At 43.7% G+C, this 26,628-nt stretch overlaps 1 protein-coding gene across 1 annotated transcript in view; it reads right to left on the minus strand.

Annotated features, from left to right (window-relative positions):
- The window catches only part of LOC121284019 (protein THEM6-like), a 44,898-nt gene extending 24,763 nt beyond the window's left edge, over nucleotides 1-20,135 (minus strand). The window contains exons 1-3 of the mRNA XM_041198944.1: nucleotides 19,608-20,135; nucleotides 13,396-13,474; nucleotides 2,472-2,604 (exon numbers count right to left, since the gene is read on the minus strand). Of these exons, the coding sequence (XP_041054878.1) occupies nucleotides 2,472-2,604; nucleotides 13,396-13,474; nucleotides 19,608-19,749 (354 nt within the window). The 5' untranslated portion in view covers nucleotides 19,750-20,135. The remainder of the gene's footprint in view (nucleotides 1-2,471; nucleotides 2,605-13,395; nucleotides 13,475-19,607) is intronic.
- Between the last annotated feature and the right edge of the window lie 6,493 nt (nucleotides 20,136-26,628).

The raw sequence follows: 26,628 nt of genomic DNA on the forward strand, positions 1-26,628 counted from the left end.
CAGGCTTTTCGGTGGGCAGGATTCCCAACTTTGGACCTACACACTGGATCAACCCCTCGTGCATGTCTGGCTCAGTTCCAGACTCAGGATTCACACTTACTCACTCACACAGTGACCGAGGGTGAGGGTGAGTGTTCGAGCACCCTGAGACTGGGAGTGAGCAGGACACACACACTTTCACCCTCTCACGCTCTAATGGTCATCTTTATTAATTACTCATTTTTTAAGTTATTAATTGATTGATTTGACATTTTGTTTCCTCAGCAAATTGCTTCCCTTTTGCTCAGCGAGGTATTTCTTTTCTTCATACCCCAGCTTTTTTTTGAAATTCACGTTTAACATTGTGCCACCAGCCCCTTGAATATGGAAAAAATTCAAATGTGGCCCTTCACACGAAAAGGTTGGACAAGCCTGTTCTGGAGTTTTATCTTCAACTTGTAAAAAAAGGCAATCCTGGGAAGAGGGCAAAATCATGCCATGATTGATATGGACTGCAGGTAATTAGGATGAACTGAGCCCACAGTAGAAAGCTCCCAGCCTGATAGTTTAAGCTAGAACCAAGGACTCGGACCCTGCTTCAGTTCATTTGCTACAGTAATATTCATTCTTGCCTTTGTTACCTCTAGACTTGACTATTTTAATGAACTCCTTGCCAGCTTTCCATGTTCTGCCCTCTGTAAACTCATGTTGCTCATGTTCTAACTTGCATGTTCTGGTTACCTAACTCTCCTGTGCTTGCTGACCTAGACTGCCTTCTGGTTAAGAAACACCTAAATTTTAAAATTTCTCATCCTTGTTTTCAAATCCCTCCACAGTCTTGCATCTTCCTATCTTTGTAATCTCCTCCAGCCCCACAACCCTCTAAGATATCTGCGCTCTTTTAATTCTGGCCTTTTGAGTATTCCTGATTTTAATCACTCCACCATTGGCCTTGGTACCTTTGGTTGCCTGAGCTCTAAAGTCTGAAATTTCCTCCCTAAACCTCTCTATCACACTTTTCTCCATTGAGGTATCCCCTTAGAACTAAACACTTTGATCAAGCTTTTGATCATCTGCCCTAATATCTCCTGATGTGGCTCAGTGTCGTGTTCTGTTTTATAATGTCTTTGTGAAGTACCTGGGGACTTTTATTATGTTAAAGGCACTGTATAAATACAAATTGCTTTTGTACAACCATTGTGGGATTTGAACTCTCAAATTCTGGATTTCTAGATCAGCATCAAAACCACTAGGCTGCCATACCATCTTAATTATAGAGGAGGCACAGGTGAAAACTAGACAATGTTAAAACAATGGAATATTTTCTAGTCATAATTTTTGCTTTTCTCCCTTCAGGAAGCTATAAGAGCAATGCCTGGTCTCAACATCTCCCTCAACCATGCCACTGTGCTTTCTCTGCTCTTGAGGCAATGCATTACACAATGCAATTCAACACTTCTCACCACAGTTTGGCAAAGCACCTCTATGTATTTGTGGATGCCAAGAAAACCTATACTTGCCTTGGCCAATCGACATATGTAAAATGTATATCCATGCACCTTTATTATACCATAATTTATTTAGAATTCACTAGGCAAACCCTTTAGTGAACTACTGCGGGACTCCTATAATGCAAGTGTTAACGTTTGGATGGGACTTTAATTAAGGTCCTGTCTATCTGGTCAAGTAGTTGCTAATGGTGCTCTGGCACTAATCAAATTGAGGGGAGTTCTTCCCATGTCATGGCCAATATCATTCCATTGCCAGAAGCATAAAAAAATAGATTAAATAATCATTCGCCTAATTTCTGCATAAAATTGCTGTCATATTTACCTAGTTAGAAACAAGGACAACATTTCAAATGAATTTACTACATGTAAAACACTTTGAGATGCCCCAGGGAGATGTGATAATGTATTATCTATTATTTTCTTTCTATATCTCAATGTAAAGTTTACAGATGACAGATCTATCCATGTAAAAGTTTTAAGCACATCCACCACACTTCAGGAGTCATACTGTAAGCATTAAGGGTGTTAAAGTAAGAAAACTAATAATTTTATGATGCTTTTTCTGGTTCTGGGTATATACAAGCACTGTCCAATCTGGAAACTTTATTAAACAATTAAACGACATCTGACCTCAAGAAATGTTTAGTTAAAACAAGATGCAAGCTTAAAAGGTCAGGTCAGCTTAAACACATCTGCATTTTGAGTAAACTGCATGGCGTGGTATTAAGCTCCTGCCAATACGGCAGTCAATGTAATACATGTGAGCTGCTGAGCACTTATGAAGTGCTATAAAAGCCAACTCTTGCTGCTTAGTGAGGAAATTTTCTACTCCAAGTTAGTGCTGTACAGTATATCCCCTGATTTACCTTGTGAAACACCATGTGATAGTCACTACGAAAATTAAAAATATAATAATGAAATCTAAACATCTTGACTCAATATTCTTTGCTGTACCATGTTGAATAGAAAGTACCAACTTACTCTAGACCGAATCTTGAATTGTTCAAACAAACGCAGAGATCTTCTGTATCGTATGGTTGCAGCACCAAGCACCATGTTAGCTTTTAACTTTCTTGTTACTTGGAATATGCCATTGCGGATATAGAGGGAGACCCTGAAAAATACATAAATATAAGGAGCATCCTGAAACCATTCCAGCATTATTCATAAATGTACAAAGTTCTGGAGTAAACACTTGGATTCAAATCTGATTTATTTCAAAGGAACAGTTTTGAAATAATCCTGGCATCTTAGTTAAATAAGTAAAGCCTGAACTACATCAGAAAAAAGAGCTGATGTGGATATTTGATGGACAATTAATCAACTGTCATAAGACTGAAAAATTCATTTGTGAAAGTAGCTACCCTTTACCTCTGGAGACCATAATTTAGAGTGGGAAAAGGATTGCAAATCTGTGTTAGTTTGATGACTGTAGTCTAAACGTGACAACTGACAATCAATACTCTTCAACATGCCTTCCCCTTGGGTCGCCAAAATAAAAAAGAATTGTGTGTCACACATGCACAAATTGGGAATGAGCTAGGAGCAGGAGTATGCCACTTGGCCTTTTGAGCTTGCTCTGCCACTTAATATGATCATGGCTGATCTGATTGTAACCAACTCCACATTCCCACCTACCCCCTATAACCTTTCACCCCCTTGCTTATCAAGAATCTATCTCTACCTTAAAGATATTCAAAGACCCTGCTTCATTGCCTTTTGAGGAAGAGAGTTCCAAAGGCACTCAACCCTCAGAAAAGATTTCTCCCTATCTCTGTCTTAAATGGGTGACCCCTTATTTTTAAACAGTGACATTTGTATGAGTCAATTTTGATTTATCTGTATCAGTGTAACTTGTACATAACAGGCAGGATGGCTCTTTACCTTTGCCAGCAAAAAATTAAGCGAGGAACAGTGCCACTGTTGATGATCTGAAAGACTGTACGTATTCTGTAACACGTAGACAGACTGCGTCTACAACATGTACGCTTTGGGGAGAATCTCCCCCCGTCTGTTGGGGGGACTCCATAGGGACAAGTGGGGGCAGGCACGGACCCAATCAGCCCCTCTCATCGGGCCAATCAGCCCCTCTCATCGGGTCCGCACTGACATTTTACGTGGGTGGGCCAATTAAGGCCCGCCCATTGTGACATGCACCTGGAAACGCCTGAGCACTCCCTGTGCGGGTTGGGGGGGGGGTGGGTGGTTCCCAGAGTTGGGGCCTGAGCTCTTTTATGCATGTGTGCGAAAAAGTGCAGAAATCTCCGAGGCACAGAGCTACATCAGAGAAGTTAGATTAAGCTCCCAAAATTTTAATAAAGAAAAGAAAAAATTTTAAGGCATGTCCCCTCATATGACAGTGTCAATGTCAGTGACACTATCATCACCATCCCTGGGTATGTCCTGTCCCACCGGCAGGACAGACCCAGCAGAGGTGGCGGTACAGTGGTATACAGTATGGAGGGAGTTGCCCGGGGAGTCCTCAACATTGATTCCAGACCCCATGCAGTCTCATGGCATAAGGTCAAACATGGGCAAGGAATCCTCCTGCTGATCACCACGTACCGTGCCCAACCCTTGCCCCCCTCAGCTGATGAATCAGTGCTCCTCCATGTTGAACACCACTTGGAGGAAGCACTGAGGATGGCAAAGGCACAGAATGTACTCTGGGTGAGGGACTTCAATGTCCATCACCAGGAGTGGCTCAGTAGCACCGTTACTGACTGAGCTGGACAAGTCCTAAAGGACATAGCTGCTAGACTGGGTCTGCAGCAGGTGGTGAGGGAACCAACAAGAGGGAAAAACATACTTGACCTCATCCTCAGCAATCTGCCTGCCACAGATGCATCTGTGCATGACATTATCGGTAGCAGTGACCACCTCACAGTCGTCGTGGAGATGAAGTCCTGCCCTCACATTGAGGATATCCTCCATCGTGTTGTGTGGCCCTACCCACAGTGCTAAATGGGATAGATTTCGAACAGATCTAGCAACTCAGCACTGGGCATCCATGAAGCGCTGGGACCATCAGCAGCAGAACTGTACTCGAACATAATCTGTAACCTCATAGGCTGGCATATCCCCCAATCTACCATTACCATCAAGCTAGAGTATCAACCCTGGTTCAATGAAGAGTGCAGGAGGGCATGCCAGGAGCAGCACCAGGCATACCTAAAAATGAGATATCAACTGGTGAAGCTATACTACATGACTACTTGTGTGCCAAACAGCATAAGCAGCAAGTGATAAACAGAGCTAAGCGATCCCACAACCAACGGATCAGATCTAAGCTCTGCAGTCCTGCCACACCCAGTCGTGAATGGTGGTGGGCAATTAAAAAACTTACTGGAGGAGGCATCTCCACAAAAATCCCCATCCTCAATGATGGGGGATCCCTGCACATCAGTGCAAAAGATAAGGCTGAAGCATTTGCAACAATCTTCAGCCAGAAGTGCCGAGTGGATGACCCATTTTGGCCTCCTCCAGAGGTTCCCAGTATCACAAATGCCAGTCTTCATCCAATTCGATTCACCCCATGTGATATCATGATAAACGGTTGAAGGCACTCGATACTGCAAAAGCTATGGGCCCTGACAATATTTCGGCAGTAATACTGAAGACTTGTGCTCCAGAACTTGCCGCACTCCTAGCCAAGCTGTTTCAATATAGCTACAACGCTGGTATCTACCCAGCTATGTGGAAAATTGCCCAGGTATATTCTGTACACAAAATGCAGGACAAATCCAACCTGGCCAATTACCACCCCATCAGCCTGCTCTTGATCATCAGTAAAATAATGGAAGGGGTCATCAACAGTGCTATCAAGTGGCACTTGCTTAGCAATAACCTGCTCACTGTGTTCTGCCAGGGCCACTCAGCTTCTGATCTCATTGCAGCCTTGGTTCAAACATGGACAAAAGAGCTGAACTCCCGAGGTGAGGTGAGAGTGACTGTCCTTGATATCAAGGCTGCATTTGACCGAGTGTGGCATCAAGGATCCCTAGCAAAATTGGAGTCAATGAGACTCTGGGAAAACTCTCTGCTGGTTGGATTCACACTTAACACAAAGGAAGATGGTTGTGGTTGTTGGAGGTCAGTCACCTCAGGTCCAGGACATCACTACAGGAGTTCCTCAGGGTAGTGTCCTCAGCCCAAACATCTTCCGCTGCTTCATCAACGACCTTCCTTCTATCATAAGGTCAGAAGTGGGGATGTTCGCTGATGATTGCACACTGTTCAGCACTATTTGCGACTGCTCAGATGCTGAAGCAGTCCATGTCCAAATGCAGCAAGACCTGGACAATTTACAGCTTGGGCTGACAAGTGACAAGTAACATTCGCACCACACAAGTGCCAGGCAATGACCATCTCCAACAAGAGAGAATCTAACCATTGCCCCTTGATGTTCAATGGCATTATCATCACTGAATCCCCCACTATCAACATCCTGGGTGTTACCATTGACCAGAAACTGAACTGGACTAGCCATATACATACTGTGGCTACAAGAGCAGGTCAGAGACTAAGAATCCTGCGACTCCCCAAAGCCTGTCCATCATCTACAAGGCACAAGTCAGGACTGTGGTGGAATGCTCCCCACCAGCCCAGATGAGTGCAGCTCCCACAACACTCAGGAAACTTGCCACCATCCAGGACAAAGCAGACCGCTTGATTGGCACCACGCCCACAAACATTCATTCCCTCCTACACCACCGATGCACAGTAGCAACAGTGTGTACTATCTACAAGATGCACTGCAGGAATTCACCAAGGCTCCTTAGACAGCACCTTCTAAATCCAAGACCACGGCCATCTGGAAGCAGCAGATAGACGGGAACACCACCACCTGGAAGTTCCCCTCCAAGTCACTCACCATCCTGACTTGGAAATATATCGCCGTTCCTTCACTGTTACTGGGTCAAAATCCTGGAACTCCCTTCCTAACAGCACTGTGGGTGTACTTACACCACATGGACTACAGCGGTTTAAGAAGGCAGCTCACCACCACCTTCTCAAGATCAACTAGGGACGTGCAATAAATGCTGGCCCAGCCAGTGAAGCCCACATCTCGTGAATGAATAATAAAAAAAAAATTGGCCACAGCTTGCCAAGATATAGGCAGTTCTGGTAATATCCACACTAACACAACCGATGGAAGTTAATTGTGGAGAAGGTCAGAAAGAATGATGTCATACAGGAAAGACTGCATGGACGGTACCCTATTTTTGTGGAAGCTGCTGCTTGCAGAGGATCAGCTAAGTTCTTGAAAGAAAGGGACTAGAATTTGGCTTGGAAGAAGTGTGTGACTGAAACTGGGACTCTACAGGTGGAATGGGCTTCCTAGAAAATTGGTAAGATAGTCTTTGTTGTCTCTGCTATTCGATGTTTAATTTATAGTTTATACCAACTTTAATTTTCCTGTTAATTAATATTCCGATTTGTGTTCAGTATAAGTTACAAAAGTGAATTATTTTGGTAATTTCATAACTTTGGGGGTCAGTCAGTAAATTTGGTTATTTTGGATTTCAGATCCTCACCAGGATTGTAACAATTCTCCATCTGACACCTTGTTGCTACTCGCTTAAACTGTCTATATCTCTTTGAGGCCACTTTGTGTCCTCCTCAAAGCTAGCCTTCCATCTAGTTTTGTATGTTCAGCAAACCTAGATACATTACTCTCAGTCTCTTCATCTAAGCCATTAATACAAATCATAAATAGCCGAGGTCCCAGAACTGATCCTTGAGCCACTCCACTAACCTAGCCTAACCTAACTTCAGAACAACCAATTTATCTCTATTCTTTGTTTTCTGTGCAATAACCAATCCTCCAGCCATGCTAACATAATACCCCCAACTTCATGACCCTTTATCTTAACCTTTTGTGTGACACCTTACTGAATGCTTTTTAGAAATCAAGGTATACTACATCCATTAGTCCCACTTTATCTACATTACGAGTTACATCCCTGAAAAACCCAAATAAATTTGTAAAACAGGATTTCCCTTCACAAACCATGTTGATTTTATCTGATCATATTATGATTTTCTAAGTGCATCATTAAGACTTTCTTAATAACAGATTCCAGAATTTTCTCAGCTTTTGATGTCAGGCTAACTGACAAGTGGTTAACCGTTTTATCTCTCCCTCTTTCCTTGAATAGCAATGTCACATTTGCTAACTTCCAGTCTGCTGGGACTGTTCTAGAATTTAGGGAATTTTGGAAAATTGTTGCAGTGCATCCACTATCTCTGCAGTGACCTCTTTTGGAACCCTAGGCTGCAAGCCATCAGGTCCTGGGGATTTGTCAGCTTTTAGTCCCTTAAGTTTTTCCAGTACTTCTTCTCAGTTAATATTAGTTACTTAAAGTTCTTCACTCTTATTAGCCCCTTGTCTCCCCTCCTTTTCTAACATGTAATTTGTGTCTTCTACTATGAAGACAGACACAAATATTTGTTCAATGTCTCTGCCATTTATTCAAGCTCTATGATAATTTCTCCTGTCTTTGCACCTAATGCAACTGAAACCTGCTACTCCCTGTTGAAAGCTCACAGCTCAGAATTATATGTATTTGTCTCCCTTCTCATTCTTTTTCACTATTTTGAATGTATTTTTTTCCATCTATTTCCATTTCCTAGTCATGAGTGTGGGCACGATCCTTGATCTCCATCACAAAATTGACATCAGTTGATTTTCCCTTTCTTCCCATGGGGAAACAGTTAATTTGCATCTACTGCTTGCTGCAGCTATGATTAGGAGTTTATCACGTAGGAAATTGCAGGCCTTAACTGGTTTCCTTCCAATATGATGCTGAACACTGCAAAAAAGCTTCAAGACAGCACATTTCCTAATTTACCTTTAAAATATCTGTGGTTTAATCTACACAAGCTAAAATAATACAAAAATAAAAGAAATTAGACAAACTTTTCACTACAAGCCAGATATTTCATGCTAGCAATACAGATGCACTGTACAGTAAACAAAGGGAGGAGGAAAATATCAAGAAAACATATGGGCATCTCCTCTAGCCATTTCATTGCAATAACCAAGCAAAATACAAAATACCAAGTTCACCAATATGCAACACATATATCTTTAATATAATTTTTAAAACATTAATTCACAGGATGGTGGGCATCACTGGCTAGGCCAGTGTTTATTGCCAATCCCTGTTTGCACTTGAGAAGGTGGTGGTGAGTTGTCTTCTTGAACCGCTGCAGTCCCTGTGGTGTTGGTATACCCACGGTGCTGTGAAGGAAGGAGCTCCAGGAGTTTGGCCCAGCAACAGTGAAGGAACGGCGATATATTTCCAAGTCAGGGTGGTGAGTGGCTTGGAGGGAAACTTCCAGGTGGTGGTGTCTCCATGCATCTACTGCCCTTGTCATTCTGGATGGTAATGGTCATGGGTTTGGAAGGTGCTGTCTAAGGAGGCTTGGTGAGTTCCTGCAATGCATCTTGTAGATGGTACACACTGCTGCCACTGTGCATCAGTGGTGGAGGGAGCGAATGTTTGTAAATGGGATGTTAATCAAGAGGGCTGTTTGTATTGGGTGGTGTCAAGCTTCTTGTGTGTTGTTGGAGTTGCACTCATCGAGGCAAGTGGAGAGTATCAAATCACACGCCTGACATGTACCATATAAATGATGGACAGGTTTTGGGGAGTCAGGAGGTGAGTCACCACAGGATTCCGAGCCTCTGACCTGCTCTTGTAGCCACAGTATTTGTATGGCTAGTCCTGTTCAGTTTTGGTCAATAGTAACCCCCAGGATGTTGATAGTGGACAACTGGGGGATGGTAATGCCAATGAATGTCAAGGAGCGATGATTAGATACTCTCTAGTTGCAGATGTTCATTGCCTGGCATTTGTGTGGCATGAATGTTACTTGCCACTTGTCAGCCCAAGCCTGGATATTGTCCAGGTCTTACTGCATTTGGACATGTACTGCTTCAGTGTCTGAGGAGTTGCAAATGGTGCTGAATATGGTGCAATCATCAGTTAATATCCCCACTTCTAGCCTTACAATGGAAGGCAGGTCATTGATTAAGCAGCTGAAGGTGATTGGGCCTAGGACACTACCCTGAGGAACTCCTGTATAAATGTCCTGGAACTAAGATGACTGATCTCCAACAACCACAACCTTCTTGCTTCTTGCTACGTATGACTCCAACCAATGGAGAGTTTTCCCAGAGTCCCATTGACTCCAATTTTGCTAGGGATCCTTGATGCCACACACATCAAATGCGGCTTTAATGTCGTTCACCTCACCTCGGGAGTTCAGCTCTTTTGTCCATGTTTGAACCAAGGCTGTAATGAGATCAGGAGTTGAGTGGCCCTGATGGAACCCAAACTGAACGTCAGTGAGCAGGTTATTACTATGCAAGAGCCGCCTAATAGCACTGATGATAATCCCTTCCATCACTTTACTGATGATCGGGGATAGACTGATGGGTGGTAATTGGTCAAGTTAGATTTGTCCTGCTTGTGTGCGCAGGACATACCTGAGCAATTTTCCACATTGCCAAGTAGGTGCCAGTGTTGTAGCTGTACTGGAATAGCTTGGCTAGAGGCTTGGCAAACTCTGGAGCACAAGTCTTCAGTACTACTCCAGAATATTGTCAGGGCCCATAGCTTTTGCAGTATCCAGTGCCTTCAGCCATTTCTTGATCATGTGGACTGAATTGAATTGGCTGAAGACTGGCATTTATGAAGCTGGGAACCTCCAGAGAAGGCCAAGCTGGATCATCCACTCAGCACTTCTGGCTGAAGATTGTTGCAAATGCTTCAGCCTTATCTTTTGCACTGATATGCTGGGCTCCTCCATCATTGAGGCTGGGGATATTTGTGGAGACGCTTCCTCCAGTGAGTTGTTTAATTGTCCACCATTATTTATGACTGGATGTGGCAGGACTGCAGAGCAGATCCAATTGGTTGGTTGTGGAATCGCTTAGCTCTGTCTATCACTTGCTGCTTATGCGGTTTGGCACACATGTAGTCCTGTGTTGTAGCCTCCCAGGTTGATACCTCATTTTTAGGTTTGGTGCTGTTCCTGACATGCTCTCCTGCACACTTCATTGAACCAAGGTTGATCTCTTGGCTTGATGCTAATGGTAGAGTGGGGGTTATGCTGGCCCACGTGGTTACAGATTGTGGTTGAGTATAATTTTGCTGCTGCTGATGGCCCCAACACCTCATGGTTGCCCTGTTTTGAGTTTCTAGGTCTGTTCAAAATCTATCCCATTTAGCACAGTGATAGTGCCACATAACACGATGAAGGGTATCCACAGCATGATGACATGACTGTCTCCACAAGAACTGTGCGGTGATCACTCCTACCAATACTATCATGAACAGATGCATCTGTAGTAGGCAGGCTGGAGAGAAAGAGATCAGGTATGTTTTTCCCTCTTGTTGGTTCCCTCACCACCTGCCACTGGCCGAGAGCAGCAGCTATGTCCTTTAGGACTCAGCCAACTCTATCTGAAGTGATGCTACTGAGGCACTCTTAGTGATGGACATTGAAGTCCCATACACAGAGTACATTCTGTGCCCTTGCCACACTCAGTGCTTCCTCCAAGTGTTGTTCAACATGGAGGAGTACTGATTCATCAGCTGGTTGAAGGGGGGGGCGTGGTATTTGATCATCAGCAGGAGGTTTCCTTGCTCATGTTTGACCTTATGTCATAAGGATTCATGGGGTCCGGAGTCGACATTGAGGACTCTCAGGCAATTCCCTCCCAACTGTATACCACTGTATTGCCACCTCTGCTGGGTCTGTCCTGCCAGTGGGACAGGACATACCCTGGGATGGTGATGGTGGTGTCTGGGACATTATCTGTAAGGTACAATTCCATGAGTATGACTTTGTCAGGCTGTTGCTTGACTAGTCTTTGAGGCAGCTCTCCAATTTTGGCACTAGCCCCCAGATGTCAGTAAGGAGGACTTTGCAGGGTTGACAGGGTTGAGCTTGCGGGTGTCATTTCCAGTGCCTAGGTTGATGCCGGATGGTGCGATTGGTTTCATTCCTTTTAGACTTCTTAGCAGTTTAATACAACTGAGTGGCTTGCAAGGCCATTTCAGAAGGCTTTTAAGAGTCAACTGCATTGCTATGGGTCTGGAGTCACATGTAGGCCAGACCAGGCAAGGACAAGAGATTTTCTTCCCTAAAGGACATTAGCAAGCTAGATGAGTTTTTACAACAATTGACAATCATTTCATGGCCATTATTAGACTTTTAATTCCAATGAACTCATTACTAAGTAATGATTACTTAATCAGTCTGTCAGTGCGCGAGGGAAGGAAAATCTAAGAAAACTCTTTTATCGTTGAATGACTACACATCAAAGTTAGACTAGATACAGAATTCTGTTTCAGAATTTAGCTGGTATGATGAATGTATATACAGAAAACATTTTGCCACATTTTGCTGTTAGAAAAGGATGTGTCAATCCAAATAAATTACTAATCTATTAAAAAGACTGTATGAAAATTATAGCTCCAAGAGTTTTCAAAATGTATATTTTGGATCAATGAGTGGTCTCAAAAAATTCTAATGGTCATTACACCAACAAGAAATGTTGTGAGCAGAATGTTACAGGGTCCATTAACTTAGGTGGGATACATCCTAACATTATGTGATGGGCTCTAAAGATCTTCCTCCGCCATCCAGATATGCAACATCACCATGTATTTTGAGAATCCTGATTGACTTTCCTATTGATAAACCGATTACAGTTTGCTTATTTTGTACAAAGTCAGCTAAATACTGCGGGTGGAAGAACTCAAATAGAGAAGCAATTAAAAGATCAATTATGAAATCAGTCTCGCCAAACACAATATATTGTAAAAACGATTCATTAGTCCATTATCTGTAAGAGTGGAAGGCTAAAAATTAAAGGCAAGTAAAAAACACATTTTATTTAAAACATGTTTCACATGAGTATTAAGGCTTTCACACATAACAGCATGTTCAATCAGGACATACCCTATAACACTGTCTTTGAAGACTAGTCACTATTTTATAGAATTTAAAATGAAAGGCAATCATTACTATAAATGAACCAAAATAAAGAGCAGTAAAATTATAATCAGGAAGTTTTTTTTTTGCAGAGAGCTATTAGGCTATTATTAATCATGCCTTTCATAAAGCAAGTGTTGCAATCAGGATGCAGGCTGTTACTGCTGTGGTAGACTTTACAATTCAAGCAGTCAGAGTCAGCATCGAGCACTCCAAGATCATATATATCATGGTTACATTTGATAATTCTTCCTCTACAATGTCCCAATAAGATGCCTCAGCCATTACCTGTGAAGAATACTCCTGTGACATTTTCCATTTCCCATCATGAAGTGAACTTACCAATCAGTGCCAAATTATGAGCAGTTTTGTGCTGATGCATTATATACGTTCAAAACAGGGATGACTGTCCAAATTCATTCCATATATGACCTTTATAGCCAGCAAGCAGAGGATAATTTAAATTTAATTAATTTCAATAATTAAACTAAGTTTCTAAACTAAGTTTTTCCTAGAATTAGAAATCAAGCAATGTCAGAAGAAACTGTCACTTACACAGGCTGAACCCAATGCCAACTCTACTGAGATCTTATTTCGGGAAATAGTTAAGTTTTATTAAGATTGCTAACTGTCAGAAAGGTTGTGTTATTAATCTCAGGTGGCAAAATATTTTCTACATACACATTCATCAAACCAACACAAATATCATCCCTGAAACACAAATCTGTATCCATTCCCTAACTTCAATGTGCAGTCATTCAACAATAAAAGGGTTTTCTTAATAGATTCTTCTTCCTTGCCCACTGACAGTTATGTATCTTTTGGAATTATTGGTGTCTCAAATGCCCACATCTAACACGATCCATTTCAATTTAGCATAAATGATAAATACCTGGCAAAGTCACACTCCCGCAGGTATCGAGAATTATTCATGTGGCCCAGGAAGTCGATGTCTTGCATGAGCACAATACCTAGAATACAGGTAGTAGAATGAACATGATGCAGTTAGAAAATGATCTGCATCAATCCAGATAAATAACTAAAATATCAAAAAGGCAATATGAAAATTACAACTCTAAGAATTTTCACTCTTGTTTGAAACAATGAGTGCTCTCAAAATTCTAATGGTTATTACACCTGCAAGAAATGCTGTGAGCAGAATGTTACGGGATCCATTAACTTAGATGGGACACTCCCTAACATTGTGTGACAGGTTCTTAAGACCTTCCTCTGCCATCCAGATATGCAACATCACCATGTATTTTGAGAATCCTAATTGACTTTCCTATTGATAAACCCATTACAGTTTGCTTATTTTGTATAAAGCCAGCTAAAATCCAAAACACAACTTGTCTGCGCAGGCAATTTATAAGGATGAAAGAAGCTACATGGAGGAGACATCAACTGCAGCATGAAGTGACCCTGGTGCCAATGGTTAGAAAGTTCAAAATCATTCAAAGTTGCCATCTTTTGTAAGTTACAATACCATTTTTAAGTTGCTTTTATAAAACTGGGAAGACACTAAAATACATGTTGTCCCCATAGGCAATTTATTTGGGCAAAAATAGAAAAACATTAGCAGGAACTGTTATTTACAGTAGCATTGGTGTTAAATGGTTTTAAATTTTCCTTAAAAACCATGTTTTCCTTACAATACTCAAAATGGCTCACCTGACAATTGTCTCTTCAACAACTTATCTTTATAAAACGCCTTTAATGCAAAAAAATGCCCCAAGGTGCTTTACAGGAGCATTATAAAACAAAATATGACACCGAGCCACATATTAGGCCAGGTGACCAAAAGCCTTAAGGCATGTCTTAAAGGAAAAAAAGCAAGGTAGAGGAGTCTAAGGAGGATATTCCAGAGGTTAAGGCCTAGGCAACTGAAGGCACAGCCACAAATGGTGGAGTGATTGTGACCTTGAGCATTCTCAATTATGCCTTATTTCAAGCGTTTTTGCAACGAGACTAATATTACAAACATGGGAATCTTGTCTGCGGGAACTTCAACAATATATCCTCTAGAGAAGAGTAGGATTACTGGCAGCAACTTCTGGAGTCCACTAACTCAATCCAGAAGTTGCTGATAGGGATTCTATATTTCTCCAGATTGTGCACTGTTGAGACACCCCCAGAAGCCAATCCACCCTTACGCTGTTAGTTTTGCTGCAAAAACCTTTGAAAATGTTATACCTTGTTGAAAGAGGTGTAACTGGGTTTTTAAAGTGTGTATTAAATTCATAATTATTGAACAACTTCTCTAGCCTTGAAAAGCTAATTTATTTGTGGAACATCTAATTTCTCCATTATGATGAAAAATCCAAATACTTTAAATAAAAATATTTTTTTCCAAAGTTTGTGTAGCCTTTTTAAAAATTATTTCACAGGGTGTGAGCGTCGCTGGCAAGGCCAGCATTTATTGCCTATCCCTAGCTGCTCTTGCGAAGGCAGTGGTAAGCCACTTTCTTGAACTGCTGCAGTCCATGTGGTGTAGGTACACCCACAGTGCTGTTAGGAAGGGATTTCTAGGATTTTGACCCAGCGACAATGAAAATATAGTTCCAAATTAGGAAAGTGTGTGTCTTGAATGGGGGGTTGAGGGTGGTGGTGTTCCCAGGAATCTACTGCCCTTATCCTTCAAGGTGGAGGAGCTGCAGTGTATATTGTATATGGTACAGAGTGCTGCCACCATGTATCAGTGGTGGATGGGGATCAGTCAGGTGTACTGCTTTGTCCTGGATGTTATTGAGCTTCTTGAGTGTTGTTGGAGCTGCACTCATCCAGGCAAGTAGGGAGTATTCCATCTCAGTCCTGACTTATTGCCTTGTAGATGGTGGACAAGCTTTGGGAAGTCAGGAAGAGAGTTACTCAGGGAATTCAGCAATGGTAATGCCATTGAATTGTCAAGGGGTGATGGTTAGATTCTCTCTTGTTGGAGATGGTCATTGCCAGTATGATACTTGCCACTTATCAGCCCAAGACTGAATGTTGCCACATATGGACACGGAGTGTTTTATTTTAGCTTCTCTCTTAATCCAACCATAGTCATTTATTTTGCTTCTAAATTAAAAGCGAAGAATATTAAGTTTTTTTAAAATTTCCTGGTTTGCTGCGTATGAGTACAAGGTGATTGTTTGCTTACTGGCAACCAAACTGTACACAATACTCCAGGTGCGGTCTCACCAAGGCTATATACAATTGCAGCAAGACATCTTTACTCCTGTATTTAAATCCCCTCGCGATAAAGGCCAACATACCATTTGCCTCCCTAATTGCTTGCTGCACCTGCATGCTAACTTTTAATGACTCATAAACAAGGACAGCCAGGTCCCTATGGACATTAACGCTTCCCAACATCTCATCATTTAAGAAATATTCTGCCTTCCTGTTTTTCTACTAAAGTGGATAACTCCACACTTATTCACATTATATTCTATCTACCATATTCTTGCCCGCTCACTTAGCCTGTCAAAATCTCCTTGAAGCCTCCTTGCATCCTCCTCACAACTCACATTCCCGGCCCATTTTTTCTTATCGGCAAATTTGGAAATATTATATATGGTCCACATATCCAAATTATGAATATAGATTGTGAACAGCTTTGGCCCTGATCCTTGAGGTTTGACACTAGTAACATCCTATCATCCTGAGAATAAGGATTCCTACTCCTATTTATTCCTACTCTGTTTTCTGTCTGTTAATCAATTCTCAATCCACGCCAGTACATTACCCCAAATCCCATGTGCTCTAATTTTGTTTACAAAACCTCCTGTGTAGAACCTTATCAAAAGCCTTCTGAAAATCCACATACACCACATCCACTGGTTCTCATTCATCTCTGCTACAAGTAACATCCAGAAAAAACTCCAACAGGTTTGTCAAATATGATTTCCCTTTCATAAGTCCATGATGACTCTGCCCAATCCTGCCATTAGTTTCTAGATGTCCTGTTCTCTCATCCGTTATAATAGCTTCGAATATTTTCCCTACTAATGTCAAACTAACGCATCTGTAGTTCTGTTTTCTCTCTTCCTCCCTTCTTAAACAATGGGGTTATGTCTGCTATTTTCCAGTCTACAAGAACCTTTCCAGAAGCTATAGAATTTTGCAAGTTAACTACCAATGCATTCATTATCTCTATAGCCACCTCCTTTAATAAAAGCAAAAACTCTGGATGCTGGAAATCTGAAACAAAAACAGAAAATGTTGGAAAATCTCAGCAGGTCTAACAGCATCTGTGGAGAGAAAAAAGTTGACAGCATCTATGCATAGAAAAAAAGAGTTAACGTTTCAAGTCCGTATGATTCTTCTTCAGAGTTTTCAAAGTTAAAGAGAAGTAAAAATGCGATCAAATTTATACTTACTGTTCAAGGGGGGTGGAGCAGGTGAGGCTGGATAGAAGGCCAGTGATAGGTGGAGGCAAAGGAGAGATTGACAAAGATGTCATGAACAAAAGGACAAAGGGGTGTTAATGGTAGTGGTACTGGCTAAAGGAGGTGCTGATGGTGACAGTAAGGTAAGAAAGCAGAACGTGATCATATCAGGACAACGGTAAGCACTCTGGAAAGAACAATATGAACAAGTGACAGATGGCCCTTGGCGGGAGGGACAGTGGTGGGAAAAAAGATCGAAAATAGGATGAAAGGTGGGGGATAAAACAATGAATAAAATATAAAAATTAAAATAAGTGGATAAAAAATAAAAATGAATATTGAAAAAAGGGGATAAAAAAGGGGTGAGGATGGAGGAGAGAGTTCATGGTCTGAAGCTGTTGAACCGTCAAGGACGGACATGTGGGCATGAAAGCCATTTGGTCTACTGCATTCGCTGCTCCCAATGCGGTCTCATTGGAAACACCAAATGCAGACTGGGTGACTGCTTTGCGGAAGTCCTTTGGTCTGTCCGCAAGCATGACACAGACCTTCCTATTGCTTGCCATTTCAACACACCATCCTGCTCTCATGCCCACATGTCCGTCCTTGGCCTGCTGCAATGTTCCAGTGAAGCTCAACGTAAACTGGAGGAACAGCACCTCATCTTCCGATTAGGCACTTCATAGCCTTCCAGACTCAACGTTGAATTCAACAACTTCAAACCATGAGCCCGCTCCTCCCGCTTGACTCCTTTTTTCAACATTCATTTTTTTATTTTTATCCACTTATTTTTATTTTCATTTTTATTAATTGTTTTATCCCCTACCTTTCATCCTATTTTCGATCTTTTTTCCCACCACCGTCCCCTCCCCCCACGCCACCCCAACCAAGGGCCATCTGTCACTTGTTCATGTTGTTCTTTCCGGAGTGCTTACCATTGTCCTGCTATTATCACATTCTGCTTTCTTATCTTAATGCCACCATCAGCACCTCCTTTAGCCAGTACCACTACCATTAACACCCCTTTGTCCTTTTGTTCATGGCATCTTTGTCAATCTCTCCTTTGCCTCCACCTATCGCTGGCCTATCCAGCTTCAGCTGCTCCACCCGCCTCCCCCGCACCCCACTTAAACAGTATAAATTTCATCACATTTTACTTCTCTTTAGCTCTGAAGAGTCATATAGACTCAAAACGTTAACTCTGTTTTTTCTCTCCAAAGATGCTGTTAGACCTGCTGTTTTTGTTTCACACCTCCTTCAATTCTCTGGGATGTACCTCTTTACTAACAATTTCTTTCAGTTCCTCATTTTCACAAGTCCCTTGGTTCCCTAGTATTTCTGGGAGTTTTTTTTGTATCTTCCTCCATGAAGGCAGACACACATTAGTTGTTTAGCTTCTCTGCAATTTCTCTATTCCCCATTATAAATTCTCCTGTCTCCACCTGTAATGAACGTTTCTTTTATACATTCATGGATGTGGGCTTCGTTAGCTGGGCCAGCATTTATTGCCCATCCCATTTGCCCTTGAGAAGGTGGTGGTAAACTGCCTTCTTGAATTACTGCAGTCCATGTGGTGTAGGTACATCCACATACATTTGTCCTTGCTAATCTGTTCCTTTCACATACCAAAAAAAGCTTTTACAGTCCACCTTTACGTTACCCACTAGCTGCATTCATGTTCTCTTTTCCCTTTATCAGTTTCTTGGTTATCATTTGCTGGATTCTGATTCTTGGGGGTTATCACTATTTCTGGCAATCTTATAAGCCACTTCCTTTGATCTAATGCAATCTTTATTTTGTTAGCCGCAGTTGATTCACCTTTCCTGTTTTTGTGTCTTAGAGGAATGCATATTTGTTGCAGGCCATGTAATACTTTAAATACTAATTCAGCAATGAGGAACTTCAGCCACATGATAGATTGCAAAAGCTAGGACTGTTCTTGAAGGAGAGAAGATTAAGAGGAGATTTGAGGTGTATTCAAAATCGTTAAGGTTTGGACAGAGTGTAAAGGGAAAAGCTGTTCCCATTGGCAGAAGGGTTGAGAACCAGAGGACACCGATTTAAAGTGATTAGCAAAAGAAGCAATGGCAACATAAGGAAAATCAGTTTATGCAGTGAGTGGTTAGGATCTGGAATATTTTGCCTGGGGGTGCGGTGGAAGCAGATTCAATCGAGGCATTGAAAAAATTAGATAATAATCTGAAGAAAAAATTGTGGTCACAGGGAAATGGCAGCGAACTGGCACTAGGTGACTTGCTCTTGCAGAGAGCTGGCATGGTCGCAATGGGCCGAATAACCACCACCTGTTTTATCATCATTTATGTTTTATGTTTTCCTCAGCAGAAATTGATGCTGGTTATGCCCCACTTGTTGACCAATTTCCTTTGAGAGGTTCTGCCTCCAGCTTGAATAGCCGAAGATAGGGCGGTTTCAGGCGCATTGTACTGTGGGTTGCTAACGCCACCATTACTGCTGCCCTTGGCCTGGACTCTCACTGGCCACCACCTCATTGGCCTCGGTAAGGCTGGCGAGATAAGGAGATATCGGGGGCACTGAGTCATCAGACCACCTGCAGCCGCTGCGACCGCCAAACCCTGCTCAGATCAGCTGGCTCAGCTGTGACAGCGGCTTTCCGGCGGTTTAAACTAATGACGGCGAGGCTGAGGCTCAAGCTTCCGCCGTCTCCCGGTGCAATGAACCGGCGCCTCGGGTGAGGCTTTCCTGTCCTTACCGCGAACCGTTTGCTCCTTCAGGATATCCTTCACTGGGATCTCGAATGAAGCGACCAGGAATAGCAGAGCCCCACGTATGAAATACCATAAGTCGAAAAAGGCGAACGGCAGCACCGACAATAGGGCCACGACGAGCCACATGGTGTCGCCTGAGAGCGGGGAGAGCACGGTAACTGTCGGCGGCCTCACCCGTCGCCCATCATCAGCGGCTGTACCCGCGCACTCCCAGCGTGTAATATGGAGACAATAGTGAGGAAGCGCTAGCTCAGCAGCTACTCCTCTCGCGCGCTCTCAGCGTCACAATGCAGTGAAAAAGCGCGAGCTCAGCGGCTCCTCCTGCGCGCTCCCAGTATCACAATGCAGTGAAGAAGCGGCTCCTCCCGCGCGCTCCCCGTGTCACAATGCAGTGAAGAAGCGGCTCCACCCGCGCGCTCCCCGTGTCACAATGCAGTGAAGAAGCGGCTCCTCCCGCGCGCTCCCCGTGTCACAATGCAGGGAGGCAACGCAAGGTCAGCGGTGGCTGCTCCTCCCACGTCACAATGCAGAGAAGAAGCGTGTGCACAGCAGCGGCTCCTCCGGCTGCGCGCTCCCAGCGTCACAATACAGGGAGGAATCGCGAGCTCAGCGAGGGCTGCTCCTCCCGCGCGCTCTCAGAGCGTCACAATGAAGGGAGGAGGAAGCGCGAGATCAGCGGTGGATGGCCATTCCGCGCGCGCCCAGTGCGTCACATTGCAGGGAGCAAGCGCGTGCTTAGTAGCGACTCTTTCTCTTCACGCGCGCTTTGCGCGTCACAATGCAAGGAAGAAGTGCGAGCTCAGCGGTGGCTCCCATCAAAATGTCAATAGATTTAAAAATACTAACAACTACGTTGCTGGTATCATAAGAAATATAAGAAATATCATAAGGTATGGACCAAAGGACAAACTGATAAAAAGAACATTATTATAATTTGATTTTATTTAGAATTTGAAATGCATTGTTTTGCGCTTTTATAGAGTCATAGAGGTCTACAGCACAGAAAAAGGCCGATCAAGTCCGCACCGGTCAAACAAGTACCTAACTATTCCAAGATAAAAGCAAAAAACTGCGGATGCTGAAAATCCAAAATAAAAATACCTGGAAAAACTCAGCAGGTCTGACAGCACGGTGGAGAGGAATACAGTTAACGTTTTGAGTCCTAACTATTCAAATCCCATTTTCCAGCACTAGGCCCATAACTTTGTATGCCATGGCATCGCAAGTGCACATCCAAACACTTAAAATGCTATTAGGGTTTCTGCCTCTACCACCCTTCCAGGCAGTGAGTTCCAGATTCCCACCACCCTCTGGGTGAAAAATTTTTTCCTCACATCCCCTCTAAACCTCCTGCCCCTTACCTTAATTCTATGCCCCTGGCTATTGATCCCTCTCCACCAAGGGGAAAAGTTCCTTCCTGTCTACCCTATCTATGCCCCTCCATAATTTTATACACCTCAATCATGTCCCCCCTCAATCTCCTCTGCTCCAGGGAAAATAACCCCAGCCTATCCAATCTCTCCTCATAACTAAAACTCTCCAGCACAGGCAACATCCTGGTAAATCTCCTCTGCACTCTCTCTAGTGCAATCACATCCTTCCTATAATGCAGATTCCAGAACTGCACGCAATACTCCAGCTGTGGCCTAACCAGTGTTTTATACAGTTCCCGCATAACCTCCCTGCCCTTATATTCTATGCTTCAGCTAATAAAAGCAAGTATCCCATATGCCTTCTTAACCACCTTATCTACCTTTCCCGCTACCTTAAGGGACCGGTGGACATGTGCACCAAGGTCCCTCTGATCCTCGGTATTCCCAGGGTCCTGCTATTCATCATGTATTCCCGTGCCTTGTTTGTCCTGCCCAAGTGCATCACCTCACACTTATCCGGATTAAATTCTATTTGCCATTGAGCAGCCCAACTGATTAGCCCGTCTATATCCCCTTGTAATCTAAGGCTATCATCCCCACTATTTACCCCCCCACACCAATTTTCATGTCTTCTGCGAACTTACTGATCACCCCTCCTACATTCAAGTCTAGATTGTTTATATATACCACAAACATCAAGAGACCCAACACCGATCCCTGTGGAACCCCACTGGACACAGGCATCCAGTCACAAAAACATCCCTCAACCATCACCCTCTGCTTCCTGCCACTCAGCCAATTATGGATCCAATTTGCCAAATTGCCTTGGATCCCAATGGCTTTTATCTTCATTATCAATTTCCCATGTGGGACCTTATCAAAAGCCTTGCTGAAATCCAAGTAGACTACGTCAAATGCATTGCCCTCATCTATACACCTAGTCACCTCTTTGAAAAATTCAATCAAATTGGTCGGACAATTATGATTTAAGGGTGTAAGTGCTTCCCTTTAAGGATTAATCAGCCCAATTGATTAAATGAACGTGTTGTAGGTATCTTTAGCATTTAACTGTTTTGCAGGCGGTCATAGAAATGAAGGCACAGATTTTTAGGTCTGTGCCCCTGTGATAAAATTGAATCTTTAATCTTAAAATGATATGCATCCTATCTTTTTCCTGTAATACTGCACAGTTCAATCCCCTACTCTCAAACAGTGAGACTCATCTCCTATGTACAGTGATACTTTTTTTTGAAAAATTTCTTCCCATCATTGTTCCCTGACCAATTACTCCATCTATATTCTTATCTCTCATCCTCGTGCATACTTGAATCCACTATAATCTTGGTACTTAATAACTTCCATTTCTTACCATCACTCAACATTTCCCCATCTCTCAGACCTTTATTTGCGAAAGGAATTGAAGTATACAAATAGGAAGCCCTGTCAATTGGATGAGATATGGAGTATTATGCGTAGTTTTGGTCTCTGTATCTTGGTGGTGGTACAATGAAGGTAGTGTCACTAGATTGGTCCCTAGGATAAGAGATGAAAACAAAAACCTGCGGATGCTGGAAATCCAAAACAAAAACAGAATTACCTGGAAAAACTCAGCAGGTCTGGCAGCATCGGCAGAGAAGAAAAGAGTTGATGTTTCGAGTCCTCATGACCCTTCAACAGAACTGAGTGAATCTAAGGAGAAGGGTGAAATATGAGCTGGTTTAAGGTTGGTGGGAGGGGGGGGGTGGGTGGTGGTGGTTGGGTTGGGGGAGAGAAGTGGGGGGGGTGGTGTGGTTGTAGGGACAAGCAAGCAGTGATAGGAGCAGATATTCAAGAGATGTTACAGATAAAAGAACAAAAGAACACAGGCGTTGAAGGTGGTGATATTATCTAAACGAATGTGCTAATTAATGGATGGTAGGGCACTCAAGGTACAGCTCTAGTGGGAGTGGGGTGGAAAGGCTAGCAGGGCATAAAAGATTTAAAAATAATGGAATTACCTGGAAAAACTCAGCAGGTCTGGCAGCATCGGCGGAGAAGAAAAGAGTTGACATTTCGAGTCCTCGTGACCCTTCAACAGAACTGAGTGAATCTATGGAGAGGGGTGAAATATAAGCTGGTTTAAGGGTGGTGGTGGGGGGGGTGGTTGGGTGCGGGGAGAGAAGTGACGGGGGTGGTGGTGTGGTTGTAGGGACAAGCAAGCAGTGATAGGAGCAGATAATCAAAAGATGTCACAGACAAAAGAACACAGGTGTTGAAGGTGGTGATATCCAGACGAATGTGCTAATTAAGAATGGATGGTAGGGCATTCAAGGTACAGCTGTAGTGGAGGTAGGGTGGAAAGGCTAGCAGGGCATAAAATATTTAAAAATAATGGAAATAGGTGGGAAAAGAAAAATCTATATAAATTATTGGAAAAAACAAAAGGAAGGGGGAAGAAACAGAAAGGGAGTGGGGATGGAGGAGGGAGTTCAAGATCTAAAGTTGTTGAATTCAATATTCAGTCCGGAAGGCTGTAAAGTGCCTAGTCGGAAGATGAGGTGCCGTTCCTCCAGTTTGCATTGGGCTTCACTGGAACAATGCAGCAAACCAAGGACAGACATGTGGGCAAGAGAGCAGGGTGGAGTGTTAAGATGGCAAGCGACAGGGAGGTTTGGGTCATTCTTGCAGACAGACTGCAGGTGTTCTGCAAAGCGCTCGCCCAATTTACGTTTGGTCTCTCCAATGTAGAGGAGACCGCATTGGGAGCAAAGAATGCAATAGACTAAGTTGGGGGAAATGCAAGTGAGATGCTGCTTCACTTGAAAGGAGTGTTTGGGCCCTTGGACAGTGGGGAGAGAGGAAGTGAAGGGGCAGGTGTTGCATCTTTTGCGTGGGCATGGGGAGAATGACCCAAATCTCCCTGTTGCTTGCCATTTTAACACTCCACCCTGCTCTCTTGCCCACATGTCTGTCCTTGGGTTGCTGCATTGTTCCAGGGAAGCCCAACGCAAACTGGAGGAACAGCACCTCGTCTTCCGACTAGGCACTTTACAGCCTTCCGAACTGAATATTGAATTCAACAACTTTAGATCTTGAACTCCCTCCTCCATCCCCACCCCCTTTCTGTTTCTTCCCCCTTCCTTTTGTTTTTTTCCAATAATTTATATAGATTTTTCTTTTCCCACCTATTTCCATTATTTTTAAATCTTTTATGCCCTGCTAGTCTTTCCACCCCAGTCCCACTAGAGTTGTACCTTGAGTGTCCTACCATCCATTCTTAATTAGCACATTCATTTAGATAAAATCACCACCTTCAACGCCTCTGTGTTCTTTTGTACTTTTGTCTGTGTCTGTGGCATCTTTTGATTATCTGCTCCTATCACTACTTGCTTGTCCCTACAACCACACAACCCCCCCCACCAAGTTCTCTCCCCCCACCCAATCCCCCCCCTACCTTAAACCAGCTTACATTTCACCCCTCTCCTTAGATTTACTCAGTTCTGTTGAAGGGTCATGAGGACTCGAAACATCAACTCTTTTCTTCTCCGCCGATGTTGCCAGACCTGCTGAGTTTTTCCAGGTAATTCTGTTTTTGTTTCGGATTTCCAGCATCTGCAGTTTTTTGTTTTTATCTCTTTGTTTAATTGACTGCCACTCCCCTTCAAGGAATGCCTACCTTGAAGAGGTTTTGTTCCTCTCTGCGACAAGATTTCCGTATCTCTCTTTTGCCTTGTTCACCATCATTGCTTTCCATTTCTCTCCTGGCATTTGACAAGGTGTTTACTAAAACCCGCCTTCACAGCCATATCTCCTTTCTCAGTGATTGTTTCTGTCTCCGACTTACCCCACGTGGATTTCAACTGAAATTCCATCCCTATTGTTTCGAACCCACCCAGGATTACCGGTATCTCCAGGACATAAAACGTTTCTCGGACTGCTGTTCCCGTCACATTCTGAGATCCACACTCAGTGCCATGCACCACCATATGAACACACTCGACATCTCCCTCCAGCAGCACCGCCGCACACTTTTGCAAAGCTGCGCCTGCCCCCAGTTTCATTTTATTCTTCTTCTCATCTGACGCCTCAACAAGAAACTTTTTCTCTTTCTCTCAAGTGCTGAGGAAAGCAAGCTCCAACAACTCATCGACACCAACACCCATCTAGGACCCTCCACCCCTGTCTGTCCCTCCATCCCCACCCCATCTTCCAATCCCAGCCCTGGCCGTGGATTCAGTATACCCCCTGACCTTCTCCTCTCTGACGCTGAACATTCAGTGCTCAGCAAAGGACTTAGTTTCATACCTTATGCCCTCATCTCAATGAATTTCGGGCTCGGCACGATGCTGAACTCTTCTTCCGCCATCTTCGTTTCCGTGCTCTCTTCTTTGGGCAGGAGTCCTCTTCCCGTTCAACGGATCCTTGGTGCTGTTGTTGTCTTGCGCACTGACCTCTACCTCGCGGAGACTGAGCGTCAACTCGCAGACACTTCCTCCTACCTCTCCCTGGACCATGACCCCACCACTGAACATCAAGCCATTGTTTCCAGGACTGTCACAGACCTCATCTCCTCTGGAGATCTTCCTCCGACAGCTTCCAACCTGATAGTCGCCCAACCTCGGACGGCCCGCTTCTATCTCCTACCCAAAATCCACAAACAGAACTGTCCCTGTAGACCGATCGTGGCAGCTTGCTCCTGCCCCACGGAACTCATTTCTCATTATCTTGACTCCCTTCTCTCTCCCCTTGTCCAGTCCCTTCCCACCTACACCCGTGATCCCTCTGACACCTTACGTCACATCAACAATTTCCAGTACCCTGGCCCCTACCACTTCCTCTTCACCATGGACGTCCAATCCCTCTACACCTCCATCCCCCACCAGGATGGTCTGAGGGCCCTTAGCTTCTTCCTCGAACAGAGGCCCAAACAATCCCCATCCACCACTACTCTCCTCCGTCTGGCTGCACTTGTTCTCACACTGAACAATTTCTCCTTCAACTCCTCTCACTTCCTCCAAATAAAAGGTGTGGCTATGGGTACCCGCATGGGCTCTAGCTATGCCTGTCTCTTTATGGGGTATGTGGAACATTCCTTGTTCCAGTCCTACTCCGGCCCCCTTCCACAGTTCTTTCTCCGGTACATCGATGATTACTTCGGTGCTGCTTCATGCTCTCGTTGGGACTTGGAAAAATTTATTAATTTTGCTTCCAATCTCCACCCCTCCATCATTTTCGCATGGTCCATCTCTGATACTTCCCTTCCCTACCTTGACCTCTCTGTCTCAATCTCTGGTGATAGACTGTCCACCAATATCCATTACAAGCCTACCGATTCCCACAGCTACCTCGACTACAGCTCCTCACACCCCGCTTCCTGTAAGGACTCCATCCCACTATGTCAGTTCCTTCGCCTCCGTCGCATCTGTTCTGATGATGCTACCTTCAAAAACAGTTCCTCTGACATGTCCTCCTTCTTCCTTAACCGAGGTTTTCCACCCACGGTCGTTGACAGGGCCCTCAACCATGTCCGGCCCATCTCCCGCGCATCCACCCTCACGCCTTCTCCTCCCTCCCAGAAACATGATAGGGTCCCCCTTGTCCTCACTTATCACCCCACCAGCCTCCACATTCAAAGGATCATCCTCCGCCATTT

This window comes from Carcharodon carcharias, chromosome 11, assembly GCF_017639515.1.
Source record: "Carcharodon carcharias isolate sCarCar2 chromosome 11, sCarCar2.pri, whole genome shotgun sequence".
Classification (NCBI taxonomy): domain Eukaryota; kingdom Metazoa; phylum Chordata; class Chondrichthyes; order Lamniformes; family Lamnidae; genus Carcharodon; species Carcharodon carcharias.